This window comes from Ovis aries, chromosome 1 (assembly GCF_016772045.2).
Source record: "Ovis aries strain OAR_USU_Benz2616 breed Rambouillet chromosome 1, ARS-UI_Ramb_v3.0, whole genome shotgun sequence".
Lineage (NCBI taxonomy): Eukaryota > Metazoa > Chordata > Mammalia > Artiodactyla > Bovidae > Ovis > Ovis aries.
In genome coordinates, this window is record NC_056054.1 from 194,588,343 (window position 1) to 194,601,420 (window position 13,078).

General features: G+C 34.9%; 1 protein-coding gene across 7 annotated transcripts in view; it reads right to left on the reverse strand.

Moving 5' to 3' along the window:
* OPA1 (OPA1 mitochondrial dynamin like GTPase) overlaps nt 1-13,078 on the reverse strand; it is an 81,848-nt gene continuing 68,770 nt past the window's right edge. For all 7 annotated transcript variants that reach the window (XM_027957243.2, XM_027957235.2, XM_027957239.2 and 4 more), the window contains 2 exons: nt 5,230-5,304; nt 1-3,066 (listed from right to left, as the gene is read on the reverse strand). In XM_027957243.2, coding sequence (XP_027813044.1) covers nt 5,240-5,304 — 65 coding nt within the window. In that variant the 3' untranslated portion in view covers nt 1-3,066; nt 5,230-5,239. The remainder of the gene's footprint in view (nt 3,067-5,229; nt 5,305-13,078) is intronic.

Genomic DNA, 13,078 nt, shown 5'->3' on the forward strand with positions numbered 1-13,078 from the left:
TAACAGGATTTCAGTGTCTTTAATTACTCATCTACACCAATGATTTTAGATCAAGCACAGGCAAAATATAAATTGCAGTAACATCTACAGATGGTGTGAATGTTTTAAAAAATAATACAAAGTTCATTCATAGTGCACAAGTAAAAACAAGGCTAAATTTTAAATATTTAAACACAAAGCCATGATTATTCAAAAGGTAAGCATATTTATAAGCACATTTCTATACTGCTGAAGTTCCGGAAACTATAGCACATACCAGCTTAGAGAACCAAAACTGGAAAAAAAAAAACCCCACAAAACTTTGATCCCCTTTATTGGAAAACTAAAACATTATTTCTTTTAGCACATAAATACATCTAAAATAAATAAAAATAAAATTATTGACTGGTTAAGGGATTTACCTTTTAAACCTACACTCTGAATCTTAATATCATATGCAAAATTCCCAAATTATAAGGTCAGGAAATACCACTCTCTGCAATGTTCCCTTCTCATTATTACACTATTCATTTGTATCTGGAGGCTAAATAATTTGTGGGAAGGAGTGTGTCAGAGTAAAGCCTGGAAAGAGGGGATAATACAGAGAAAAGAGGACATAATTAAGCAGATAAGAAAGGCTGACTGCTCCACTTGTAACTACAGCTTAGCTGAACTATGGTTCAACCGTGAAGCTGCAGGAACCGCTCATTTCCTATCATTCACTGCCTACATAGCTTGATTTCTTAAATTGATACCTGGATCAAGTACATTTTAAATCTATTTATAGTCGTTCAGTCTTCAGTACAGAGCTTTGTTCATTCTATTCCTTGCAAATTCTGTGGTGAAAAACAAAACGATTCCTGGTCTCATTAGAATTTAACTTTTATATATTGAAGTTGTTTCTATTTGTTACATTTTAATACTTTTGCATAGTGATTTGTTTACATTTGAATGATTTGTGATTTTTGAACTACTGACACAACACAGTTTACTGTTTACTGTTGAGAATCTGAGGGTTTTTTTTTTTTTCTTTTAAAACATCCGATTTTAAGAAATGGCTAGCTTTTGGGTGGGGAAGGAAGCATGCTTAGTGTGAGATCAGCCATAAAGGAAAACAATACATAATCCATGAAAGAAGTCATATTACCAAGTAGGACAGGTAAATGTCTGGACTCTAAAATAGGATTTTTAATAACATTTTATTATTTACATATTTAAATCACAAATACTGATCTCAAAGAAATGGTGACATCTCCTTTAACCACCCCTTCTTAAATTTATAGAAAGAGTTGCAATAAAAGCACTGACTTAACATCAGCCTTTTGCTTGGGGGAAATCTGTAGAAACACAGCAGAGTGCATTTTTCCCTATCCATAGCTCATAGAAATAAACACAGTCCTTTTCCTTTTTTTAGAAATACATTTGTAGTTTTAAAGTTGCTGTGTTTTACAACTGCAAAAATATTAATTACTAACTGAATGATGTCTGCTTCAGTGAGGGTGTTTACCCACTGGCCAGCACTAGCTGGAGGGAGTTAACCAGTATGGTCACCTCTTAACCTCTGTACAGGGCATCAGGGCACTCTGTTCCCTCTCCATTCACCCAACCACTCATCACTGTCCCTAGGTCTGAAGGATACAGAAATGTTCTCGATGACTCAGCTCCCAAATAAAATACATTGCTACTCTCTGCTTAAGACTGCATCTACATCCTATCAAACAGTATACAGCAACTAATTCCTGAATTTTCACTCAAATATTTTGTGGTGTCCTTTACCCTTGCACATTGTGTCAGATCTTAATAGAGACCACAATAAAGAAGGTACTGATGTTAAACTTCAAAAAATGTGGGAACTGTTACCAAAATATAATTCCAAGAAAGTTAAAGATTAAGTAGACTGTAAAATAAAAACTGTCACAAAATGGACACTTTTATTAGAATACTAAAGGTGTAATGAAATGGTAGCAAGAAGCAGAGTTAAATGGCAAAGACACTGAGAGTCAAAAATGGCCTATTTCTTTGCTTTAAAGTCCTTTAGCCATTACAAAATATTTATTTAAAAAAAAACATGAAAATGATATGAGGATATTACCATAATTGAACTGCAATGAATTAAACTTTATATTTTTCTTTAAAAGGGAATGGTCAACATAATTCTAATTGTTGAAATAATTTCCATTTAAAACACAGTTTTATGAAAGAAGGCTTTTCCTGAGGCCTCAATGAAATGTTTGACACTAGTCTAAATGAATTAGTCAACTGATTATTCTTAATCTTCCCCATCAAAATCCAACAGCTCTGCCAACAGGTAAAAACACAAACAAAAAAACAGTCAACAAGAAAGCCTAGCTCAAGTATAAAACATCCAAAATGAATGAATTCAAATGGATAGACAGAGTATAAAAACATCAACTGAATCAAACAGGTAAGCTGCTACTGACTTAGCTTCTAAGGCAACTTCTAAGCTGTCAATGAAGGGTTGAAATCTTTCACTGAATGTACACAGAATTGTATAAATTAACCTATTTGAAGAATTTTTCTGTTAACTTACTTTCATTCAAGTAAATATAAACTGAACTATCCTGGTCGAATAGGTTCTGTACACAGACCATTGCAGATACAGACAACTCAGCAAGTTACCATCATTTTATATACAATTGATAGCCTTTAGAAAATTGCCATAAGTTTTATTTCAAAACACCTAACAGTCTTTCTCTGGAAAAGAAATTACATCAAGTAATGCTGGCTAAAGAGTTAGTTGAACTCGTGCCACTAGAAATGAAACAACAGGCAGGAGTGCAAGTTTCTTATCTTCAAGGACAGCCTAATGGCTACACCACTTAAATTATCCCAATTTGTCACTTAGATACAATATAACAGAAAGTTAATGGCATTTCCACTGTTCTTCCATTCAAAAGGCAGCTGACTGTTAAAGTGCCTCTAACACACATAAATTATTTTTATTCCATGACTTTATTTTATGTTTAGAAAGGGCAGAATAGCAGAAGAAAAAAAAGGCAAGACAAAAGACTTTTGAGCTTTCTTTCTTCAGGTGTATGCTGAGGTGATTATATGATGAGCAGGATTCTGTAAAAACAAACAGAATTTTCATTGGTAAATTTAGGTCTGGGGAGACAAATGTAAAGTTTCTAAGTAAACTTTACTATTGTATGATCTTAAAAAATATTGAAGCTTAACTGCCTAATTTGCTAGCTTTATTAAATTTGAAATATCCATCTGAACAATAAAACAGTTTTATCAAATATTATGTATGAATAAAAACATATTGGAATTCATCTTCAGCAAGTATCAGTTATTCAAAATGATCAGGCTGAGTAACTACATGCATCTCAAAACTCAGAGAGGAATACAAATTCCTTAAAATGCCTGGCAACTTTTATTAAATGGTCAAAATGAAGCAAGGCTACAGTTTTGCCAGATTTATTCTTTTACTTTTTTTTTCTAGCCTCGCCTGTGGCATCTGAGATCAGTTCCCCAACCAGGGAACCTACTGAACTAGGCTCCCTGCATTGAGAGTCCAGTCTTCACCACTGGACCACCAGGGAAGTCCCAGATTTACTCCTTTAAGTGGATTTGCAGGATAAAAAATAGATCATCTGTCCATCTCACAGATAAACATAACACTTCACAGAGCCATGAATCCCAAGGGGTGGAAAGTGCCCTAGAGAGCAGGGACAAGTAGGGAACAAAAAAAGCTGGGACTGTTTTCCAGTACACAACCTGCCTCGTAGGACTGTCTCGGCCTTCACCTGGGACAGACACTTTGGCAGAAAAAGGCATGTTCCTGGCGGCAACAATTACTCCAGATGTCACACTGACCAGCTGAGGTAGGTGACACTGACCTGGCTGGCTCTGGGCTTCCTTATTTCATTAAGAGATGGAAATGCACCTGATATTTTTAATTGGGTTTCTGTGAATTCCACCCCTCAAAAAAAACTATATTTGTAAACAAAAGTATCAAGCAAACTCTGATGCTTATGAAGAGAATCTCCAAATCCAGAAGATTCTCAAATGTTTCTAACATTAACTACTGACAGTAAGGAACTATGACAGTGAGGAAGACCTCATAACATTTCATGGTTTTAAAAGAAAATTTTCGTACACTGAAACTGTATAAAAACGTTTATGAGCATAGACACTTAAAAACACTATTATTTTCGGCCTTTGTGAAAGATGATTAATATTTAGTTTCTAGGCACATTTTTGTATACATCCATATACCTGTCTTAGCTTATGAAAGAGAAACAAACAAAGTTACAAAGCATTATTCTAAAGCTTTTTACTCCTTCCTCTCTCATTCACTGCTGGTGTACTGTTTTGTGTGATGCTGGTCTGAGCTGTGCTTCCTTTTTCTAGCTTGCTTTCTCAAATATATTGCCTCGACAGTACAACAAAGTAGGGAGTCTGATTTAAGGGCCTTTTCTGAACACAGTGCAGCTAGGGAGAAAAACTTTCACATTTCTACTCTGTTTATTTCTGTGTTGCAAGCTGTCTACAGAGCAAGGACTCACATATAAAATAATTAAATATTTTAAATAAGTGAAAAGGTCTTAATTATAGCATTTTCCCTTTCTCAACTTCTTCAATAAAAGACTTCCTAATTATATTTTTTCAGCAATAATTAGCAATTAACTTTGCTATTAAGGGAAGTCTTCAAAAATAATATTTTATTAGGCACTGCTTATAATGCCACACTACAGAATTAGACAAGAGCCCATACATTCAGTAGAGTCCTAAATTCTACAGCTGTCGAGTTATTTTAAATTGAAAAAGTTTATTTAAATATTTTTAAATACTGAAAATAAGATTAAGAACAATTATTAAAATTTTTAGTCAACCCAGTTTGCAAGTGAACATATATGTGATTATTCATTGAATATGAACAATGAGAAAATGAGTGCAACAGTTCAATTCTTTATAAACAGAAAATCTATGAGCCACTAGCATATCATGAAATGGTTTAGCTTTGTTCACCTTTTTCTGTTCAAAATGAGTTCTAGAGGATATTTTTAGTTCAACCACAAGGCGATTTTATTCAAAGGAACATCATACACAAAAGCTGTAGAATCTAGTTTTAGAAATTTCTGCTTCTTATTTAATTACATTAAGATTATTATTAAGGAGTAAGTAGGATATAGTTAAGTAGAATGATACACTATTAAAGTAAGTTTTAAATATAAATTTTGTGTTTAGTCAGTACCAATGCAATAAGAGGTTTTTTTTACTCACTTATTACAATTTATTTTTCCTGATGAAGAGCTTCAATAAATGCATCAAGTTTTTCTTGAATTTCTCTAACTTTTTCTGTAGATATAAAAAGATAACAAATTAATTAAAAACAAATTTATTTCTTGATGGCAATGGTTTGGGATACTTGAACTACTCAGGAAAAGGGGAAACATTACCTTCACATGACATACCATCTGATATCCAGATGAAGTTCAAACAGATTATAGCAGTACCCCTTCTAATAATTTTTTGGAAAGGGAAGGAGTGTAAGGGACAGATCCTTTTGAGAATCTAAATGTTGCAGATTCTTACACAGAAAAAGGGAAATATAGATATAGATACACATACAATTATGTGTAGAATTTTAAGGAGTTGTTAAGATTCTCTGGGGTCTAACCAAGGACTCACAGTTAGCATTATCTGGAACAGAGGAAAATATAACATAATGAAACCAATTTTTTAAAATTAGAAGAGAATACAGGTGAGTATATAACTGGCCTTCAACTAGGAAATGACTTTCTAGGTGTGAAGTAATAGGAAGAGTTACAAAGATTAACCAATAAGACCACATTAAAATGTATACTTTATATGTCAAAATGTCCTAACACTGAAAGACAAAAAAGAAACTACAGGAAGTACCTTCAACATAAATGAAAAAGGCAACAACACTTAAAAAAAAAATGTACTTTTCTTTCTGTGAATGAAGAAAGTTAAGTTTTAAAACACCAGAGCCAGTGAAGACAGATTTACATTATTTTATTTGATTTCAGGTTTTCACTTTAGGTGTTCAAATAAAATCTACAAATTCTCCCTGAAATATAAAAATTTCCTTCAAAATATATTCACATGAAAAAAAATGTATTCACATGGAATGCCAATCTCCTAATATTAAAAGCAGGAAGAGTCATGATTTATTCTACTTCACTACTAACTTAATCATGTAGCTCCTATTTTAAAACACAGGTTAGGCATGTTATTGAACTGTGGTGCTGCTAGAGAAGACTCTTGAGAGTCCCTTAAACAAGGAGATCAAACCAGTCAATCCTAAAGGAAATCAACCATGAATATTCATTAGAAGGACTGATGGCTGAAGCTGAAGCTCTAATACTTTGGCCACCTGATGTGATTCATTAGCAAAGACCCTGATGCTAGGAAAGATTGAGGACAAAAAGAGAAGGGGGCAACAAAGGATGAGGTGGTTGGATGGCATCACTGACTCAATGGATGTGAGTTTGAGCAAACTCCAGGAGATAGTTAAGGACAGGGAAGCTTGGCGTGCTGCAGTCCATGGGGTCACAAAGAGTCAGACATGACTTAGTGACTGAATAACAATAGTAAGCATGATAACAAGTACTTTTATCCTGTTAACGTAATACGTTAGTGAGAATTATCAATTAAAGTGAAATGACTGGTTCAAAGCTGGTGACCTAAAGGCAAAGCTGCAAAGCCTTCTACCTGCTATTCTTACTCTTAACGATGTTTATATTCTTTTTTTCAGCTTTCCTTTATTTTTTAAAAACTGAAATATACTTGATTTACAACATTTACATCTTTTACATTTAAAAATAATCTGCAGTCAAAGATATAAGTATCCTTTTTTTTTTTTTAAATCAATGAGATAGCATTTGTGATGAGTAGCCAATAAAAAGAACTGTTCTTTTGGTAAATTCTTATTAGCACTGCAGGGACTCAGCATAGCCCACCAGAGTTGTATATAAAGAATGCAATGTCTTCATTTTCTTCTTCCAGTAATTTAGAACTTCTAATTCTTGGTATTAGACTGAGATGAATACACACCAAAAAGAGCCAGGGCAGAGGGGTCCCCTATTCTTTTAAACAAATTATTTACTGAGCAGATATATTACAGTTGAATATAAGCAAGAATTCCTTGCTTCTATCTAAAAAAATTAGATTCTTGGAAATTTAGTTTGTACTTTTTGTAGTCTGTTTTTTTGCTGTGGTTTTTTGTTATCTAGTAGTCAAACCAGTAAACATCCTTCCTTTCACAAAATAAGGCCACATTTTTATTTTAAAAATTATTTCATATAGTTACTTAGGAACAGTTCACCTATCTTCTTCACTGAACATTTACAGAGTTTCAGATACTATAGCTCAGTTGACGACTTTCTTTAGAGGAGGCTGAGAAATAGGGGAAAAAAAGTTTTCTAAATTTACATCTCATAGAATTTTGGAAATGGATGAGGTCTTTAAAAAATCACCTTGCTTAAAGAACACAAAACATGGAAATCTCAAACAAGTGTTCAGAGCCTTAGCAGCTCTCTGAACACTGTACTGAGAACTACTTCTATGTGGGAAAACTGTATTGTATGAAGGAAGTAAATCACAATCTATCTGCTCCATCATCTGAGTAAAATCAGGCAGCTGAAGGGCCAGCTCTAGCCATCCTTTGCCCTGTCAATGACCTCTATGCTCAGCTGGACAGACTACTGTGAGTGTGTCACAAGACACTGTTCACAGCAAGATCTACTTGTATTGACAGAGACCAAGAGCCACTCTGATGCGTGTGTCTAACTGTGGAATCTGAATCAAATTCAAATTCTTCCAAAATTCAAGATAAGTGATATTTCTCATAAAGTTTTTTTTTAAACTATATATGAAAACCACAGAATAAAAAATTACCAATTTTCCCTTTAAAAAGTTGTTTTTACAAAATATTTTACCACTGGAACATCAAGACACTGTACCTCTATGCCCTAAAACCTCAAGAACACCACAAAGAACACTAGGAAGTAACTAGGAAGTAATGGGAGGAGATGAGAGAAGAGGAAGGAGGTAAAAGTAAAAAGAAAAAAGAGTAACTGTGATAAATGTTTCCTTTTAATACTAAATTGGAAAACTCATTCCTTCATTTGTTCCTTCACTTACATAATGTACTTACTGAAGTGACATGGGGGCATACGATACCCTGCCTTTACGAATTCCTTGCTTACCTTCTACCTCTAAGTCTGTGTCTATTATGTTTTGTGTGATTTCAGATCCCACATTTCATTTGGTCCTCATATAACCCCACACGTTTCACTGCCAAAGACGAGGCTATTAAGCCTGGAGAGTTAGCCTTGTCCACAGTTCTCCAATTCAGAGACACATACTAGATCTACTATCAAATGCAGACTCTAAATGGTAACAAAACAAATGCTATTATTGCCAGTGTATTTGTTGCAAGTTTTTCCTTCTGTGAAACAAGATATTTTGATAATAAAAATAGGGAATAAGATAGTTACTGAGCACCTCTTAAGTAATTCTGTGTCTAGGAATGTCTAAGAAATGTATATTATGTTATCATAATATGAATATTATGATGAGTATTATTACTTCTTCCTCTTGAGATTAGATCTATACACATTTGGAGAGACCCTTGGAGAACAATATTAGAGCAGGAAACTGGACCAAAAAAGCTCAGTGTCTTCAGTGTCTACAACAATGTCTGACTTACTATACATACTCAATAAATATTTGATAAATGAAGTTACCACAAGTATGGCATGGAGAATGATGGCTACAGGTTATCAAGCAGCGGGAAAGAAGCACTTATGCTTCCAAGATGTTATGCTACGATCACAAGAGCTAGAGCAAGTTTGGGAACAAGAGGTAGGGCACACGTTGACAATGAAGATCAAGGAAAGCTGGTGGGCTCCCAACAAGGAACAGAGAATACTCAGGTCTTAGAACACAACAGCAACTGGTGGGGGAGTGGAGGGAGGGCTTAATTATTACACCTTACTTAAGAAGGCTAAAATATGATGACTATATAAGCACGCACAAGCATGATTTCAAGCTTTGCAAGGAAGTTATATTACAAATAATAAGCAACATTATTTTCCATATTTGAATTCATTTTAAATTCTGATGTAAAGTTCCAACAATGTCTTGTATCTGGCTGCACAGAAAACTGAGTTATGCATAAAAATCAAGTTGGAATGTTAGCAACTAACACTTTCCACTTTCTGATCCTTCAAATTAATGTCTCACTATTACAGTGTTTTCAAATCCCCAAATCTTAACGGTATTTAATTTATCAACATTAGAACTTACTTTCCCATGGAAAAATGTGTATATATTAGCAAGGCTAATTATAGTGCAAACTCCTTTTTCTATTAAATATTTGCATTAAATATTTACATAGCTAGAGAATTCTTATAAATTTGTGATTTACTTGATAAACTAAACCAACTCAGGAAGAGATTAACAAACTGCTATTTCTGTACACTGAAACAGCCAATTCCACATGTAGTGAATACTGAGTCTACTTTCCATTTATCCAATGTTTACTTAAAAGATGAACAATTTCAAACATCAATTCATTGTGCTTCTTGATTGAGTCATGAATATTCCCATAATCCCCAACTCATAAACCATCAGTCTCTGAATGAAGTTCCTTCTCTTTTTTCTTTTCTTTAGATGACTTGACACCCATTCATGTTTAGGGTCTCTTTATCTCTACATGAAATGATACCACTACTCTCATTTTCTTTTTAAGTCTTCTGATACTTGCTCTAAAAGTCTCAAAAACACACTAATCTGTAATTAGGTTTTGAATACACTGTGAATCCAAAAGGCCAAACCCGGGAGAAGGTTCACTTCAGTGGTTAATAACAGTTTAGAACAGGAACAAAGAATCACACACAAAACACTACCACATGAACCGAAATAAACCTTTTACAACTTTTGATGTTTTTAGAGAAAGCACAGAGAAATGAGCTGCAAACTTATGGATGCAGTGTATTTTATACAAGCACACATCCAAAGATCCAAATGTTCCTTAAGAGAACTGTTTCATAACACGCTGCGTGCACATTTTCTACCAAGCTTGGGGACACCTTGTAGGTGAAATTTTGCTATAAAAAGCTATTCGCTAAGGGACTGAAAATTAAAGGAACACTTATTATGTTACATATGCTGTTCCTGAACAGGCTTGCTTTTTATTAGACAATTACACTGTAAGTGCTCTTTAGAAATTCTGTGTTTAAAGGAATCATTTAGGGAAACAAGGAAAGAACACCAACCAAAAACAAGTGAATCGAGACCAGATTCAAGATTCTCAAAACTACAGTCGAAATCTTAGACTTAGCACCAGAAAACGTGTACACCTTTGACAGCTGAAAGGAAGGGCCAAAGAGATACAGAGTCAAAGATACACTTTAAATCTAACACTTATCTTCTGAGTCCTGGCCCTCTAGTTTTTTTTTTCTCTTCCCTACAAATAGGTATGATTATTTTTAAACATACTCATTAATGAAGACAAACAGTAGACTTGTTTGTTACAGAAGAGGGAGGTGTCATCTCCTACAGCCTGGGGAAAGCTGTTTGAGACTGGGACAGTAATTTCAAAGCTGGGTGGGGTCCAGACTCCCAGGGGTCTGTGAGGTAGAAATAGAGTTCCCTGGGTTATTTCTATTGCTTCAAAAGTTCAAATGGAAATCTTTGTTTGGGCTAGAATTACATCTACTCTTGTAACAATTATTTGTTTGGCTTATTAAGAGATATAATTGCAATTCTATGTTTCCAATTAAAAATAAAAGCATATTATAGACAAATCTTATAAAACATGGACTTCACAAAATGAAGTATACAAGAATGAAACGAGTGTCTGACAAAAAACAATGTTAGGAATCCTTGGTCAAATGCTAATAATCAATAGGGTAGTTATTTCATATGATTTTTATAAAAATGAGACCATACTGTACTAACAGGCATATGATAATGTGATCAGGAGAACTAAGTTTCTAGTCCTGGCTTTACCTTTAACCTTACTATTGTGGACAAATCACATTCCTAGTTTCTTTATCTATAAAATGAGGGAATATGTCTTAAAAAATTCAAAGTCTATATTATTGTACTTTAAAACTTAGGACTGAAATGTACTATTCTGATGTTATTAATAATTGCACCTTTTAAAACTTATTAGTGGTCTTTTGTTCTTTAGTATCTTTTTATCTGATATTAAGCTACTAGCAAAAACTGCCACCACAAATGATAATATTTTTCTCATAGGACTGCAGAGTTCATTTTAGAAAGATTCATTTTACACTGTCTCCTCCCCGCCCGCACCCAGGAATAGGACTGCTTATATGAATTATCTACTTACAAAGAAGTCTGTCATGTAAAATCACTCAGCAAGTGCTACACTTGCTGTGTAATAGATGCCCATGAATATTCATTCATTGTTCACTCATTTATTGACAGGTGAGTGATCTGACTTAACCAATACTTAAACATTAAAGATTATTTTAGGGACTTTCCTGGTGATCCGGTGGCTAAGACTCCATGCTCCCAATGCAGGGGACCCAGGTTCGATCCCTGGTCAGGGAACTAGATCCCACATGCTGCAATTAAGAGTTCACATGCCACAACTAGGACCCAGTGCAGCCAAATAAATGATTTTTTTTTTAAAGATGATTTTAAAAGTTTAGAAGTTTATTTCAGACCCCAAAGCAATATGATTTAGAAAGAAAGCTGCCATAAGGAAAGTCAGTGAAATAAATTGTAATTTATGTTGTTTCACTGACTACACTGAAGCCTTTGACTGTGCAGACCACAACGAACTGTGGAAAATTCTTACAAGAGATGGGAAGTATCAGACCATCTCACCTGACTCCTGAGAAACCTGTATGCGGGTCAAGAAGCAACAGTTAGAATCAGACATGGAACAATTAACTAAGTGATTCAAAACTGGGAAAGGAGTAATGACAAGGGTGTATATTGTCACCCTGCTTTTTCAACTTATATGTAGAGTACATCATATGAAATGCTGAGCTGGATGAAGCTCAAGCTGGAATCAATATCGCTGGGAGAAATATCAACAACTCAGATATGTAGATGATACCACTCTAATGGCATAAAGTGAAGAGGAACTGAAGAGCCTCTTGATGAGGGTGAAAGAGAATAGAAAAAGCTGGCTTAAAACTCAACATTCAGAAAACTAAGATCATGGCATCTGGTCCCATCACTTCATGGCAAATAGATGGGGAAAAAGTGGAAACAGTGGCAGATTTTATTTTCTTGGGCTCCAAAATCATTGTGGATGATGGCTGCAGCCATGAAATGAAAAGATGCTTGCTCCTTGGAAGAAAAGCTATGACAGACCTAGGCAGCGTATTAAAAAGCAGAGACATCATTTTGCCAACAGGTCTGTTTAGTCAAAGCTATGGTTTTTCCAGTAGTCACATATAGATGTGAGAGATGATCCATAAAAATCGAGTAATGAAGAATTGATGCTTTTGAATTGTTACAGAAGACTCTTGAGAGTCTCCTGTACTGCCAGGAGATCAAACTGCCAATCCTAAATGAAATCAACCCTGAATATTCATTGGAAGGACTGATGCTGAAGCTCCAATACTCTGGCCACTTGATGTGAACAGCCAACTCACTGGGAAATATCCTGATGCCAGGAAAGACAGAAGGCAGGAGGCGAAGGTGGTGGCAGAGGAGGAGATGGTTAGAGAGCATCAATGACTCAATGAACATGAACCTCAGCAAACTTGAGGAGACAGTGGAGGACAGAGGAGCAGGCGAAGACAGAGGAGCCTGGCATACTACAGTCATGGGGGTTGCAAAGAGCTGGATATGACTTAGTGATAGAACAACAACAACATTCCTTCACCACAACCCAGAGTCAGTTGATTGGCTTTGCTGTACATAGGGCTAGGGGTTCAGCAACACCAGTAGGAAGCTCCAGACTAAATCAACAGCTTGTTTATAGCAAAGTATGCAGAACCCTCGAGAGCACCAATCCCATTCTAAGTTTCACATTATTGCATTGCCTGGATTTTCTCTTCCCTTCCACCCTTTTAATTTAAGTATTCTTACCTTTTTCACAGCGTAGATCTTC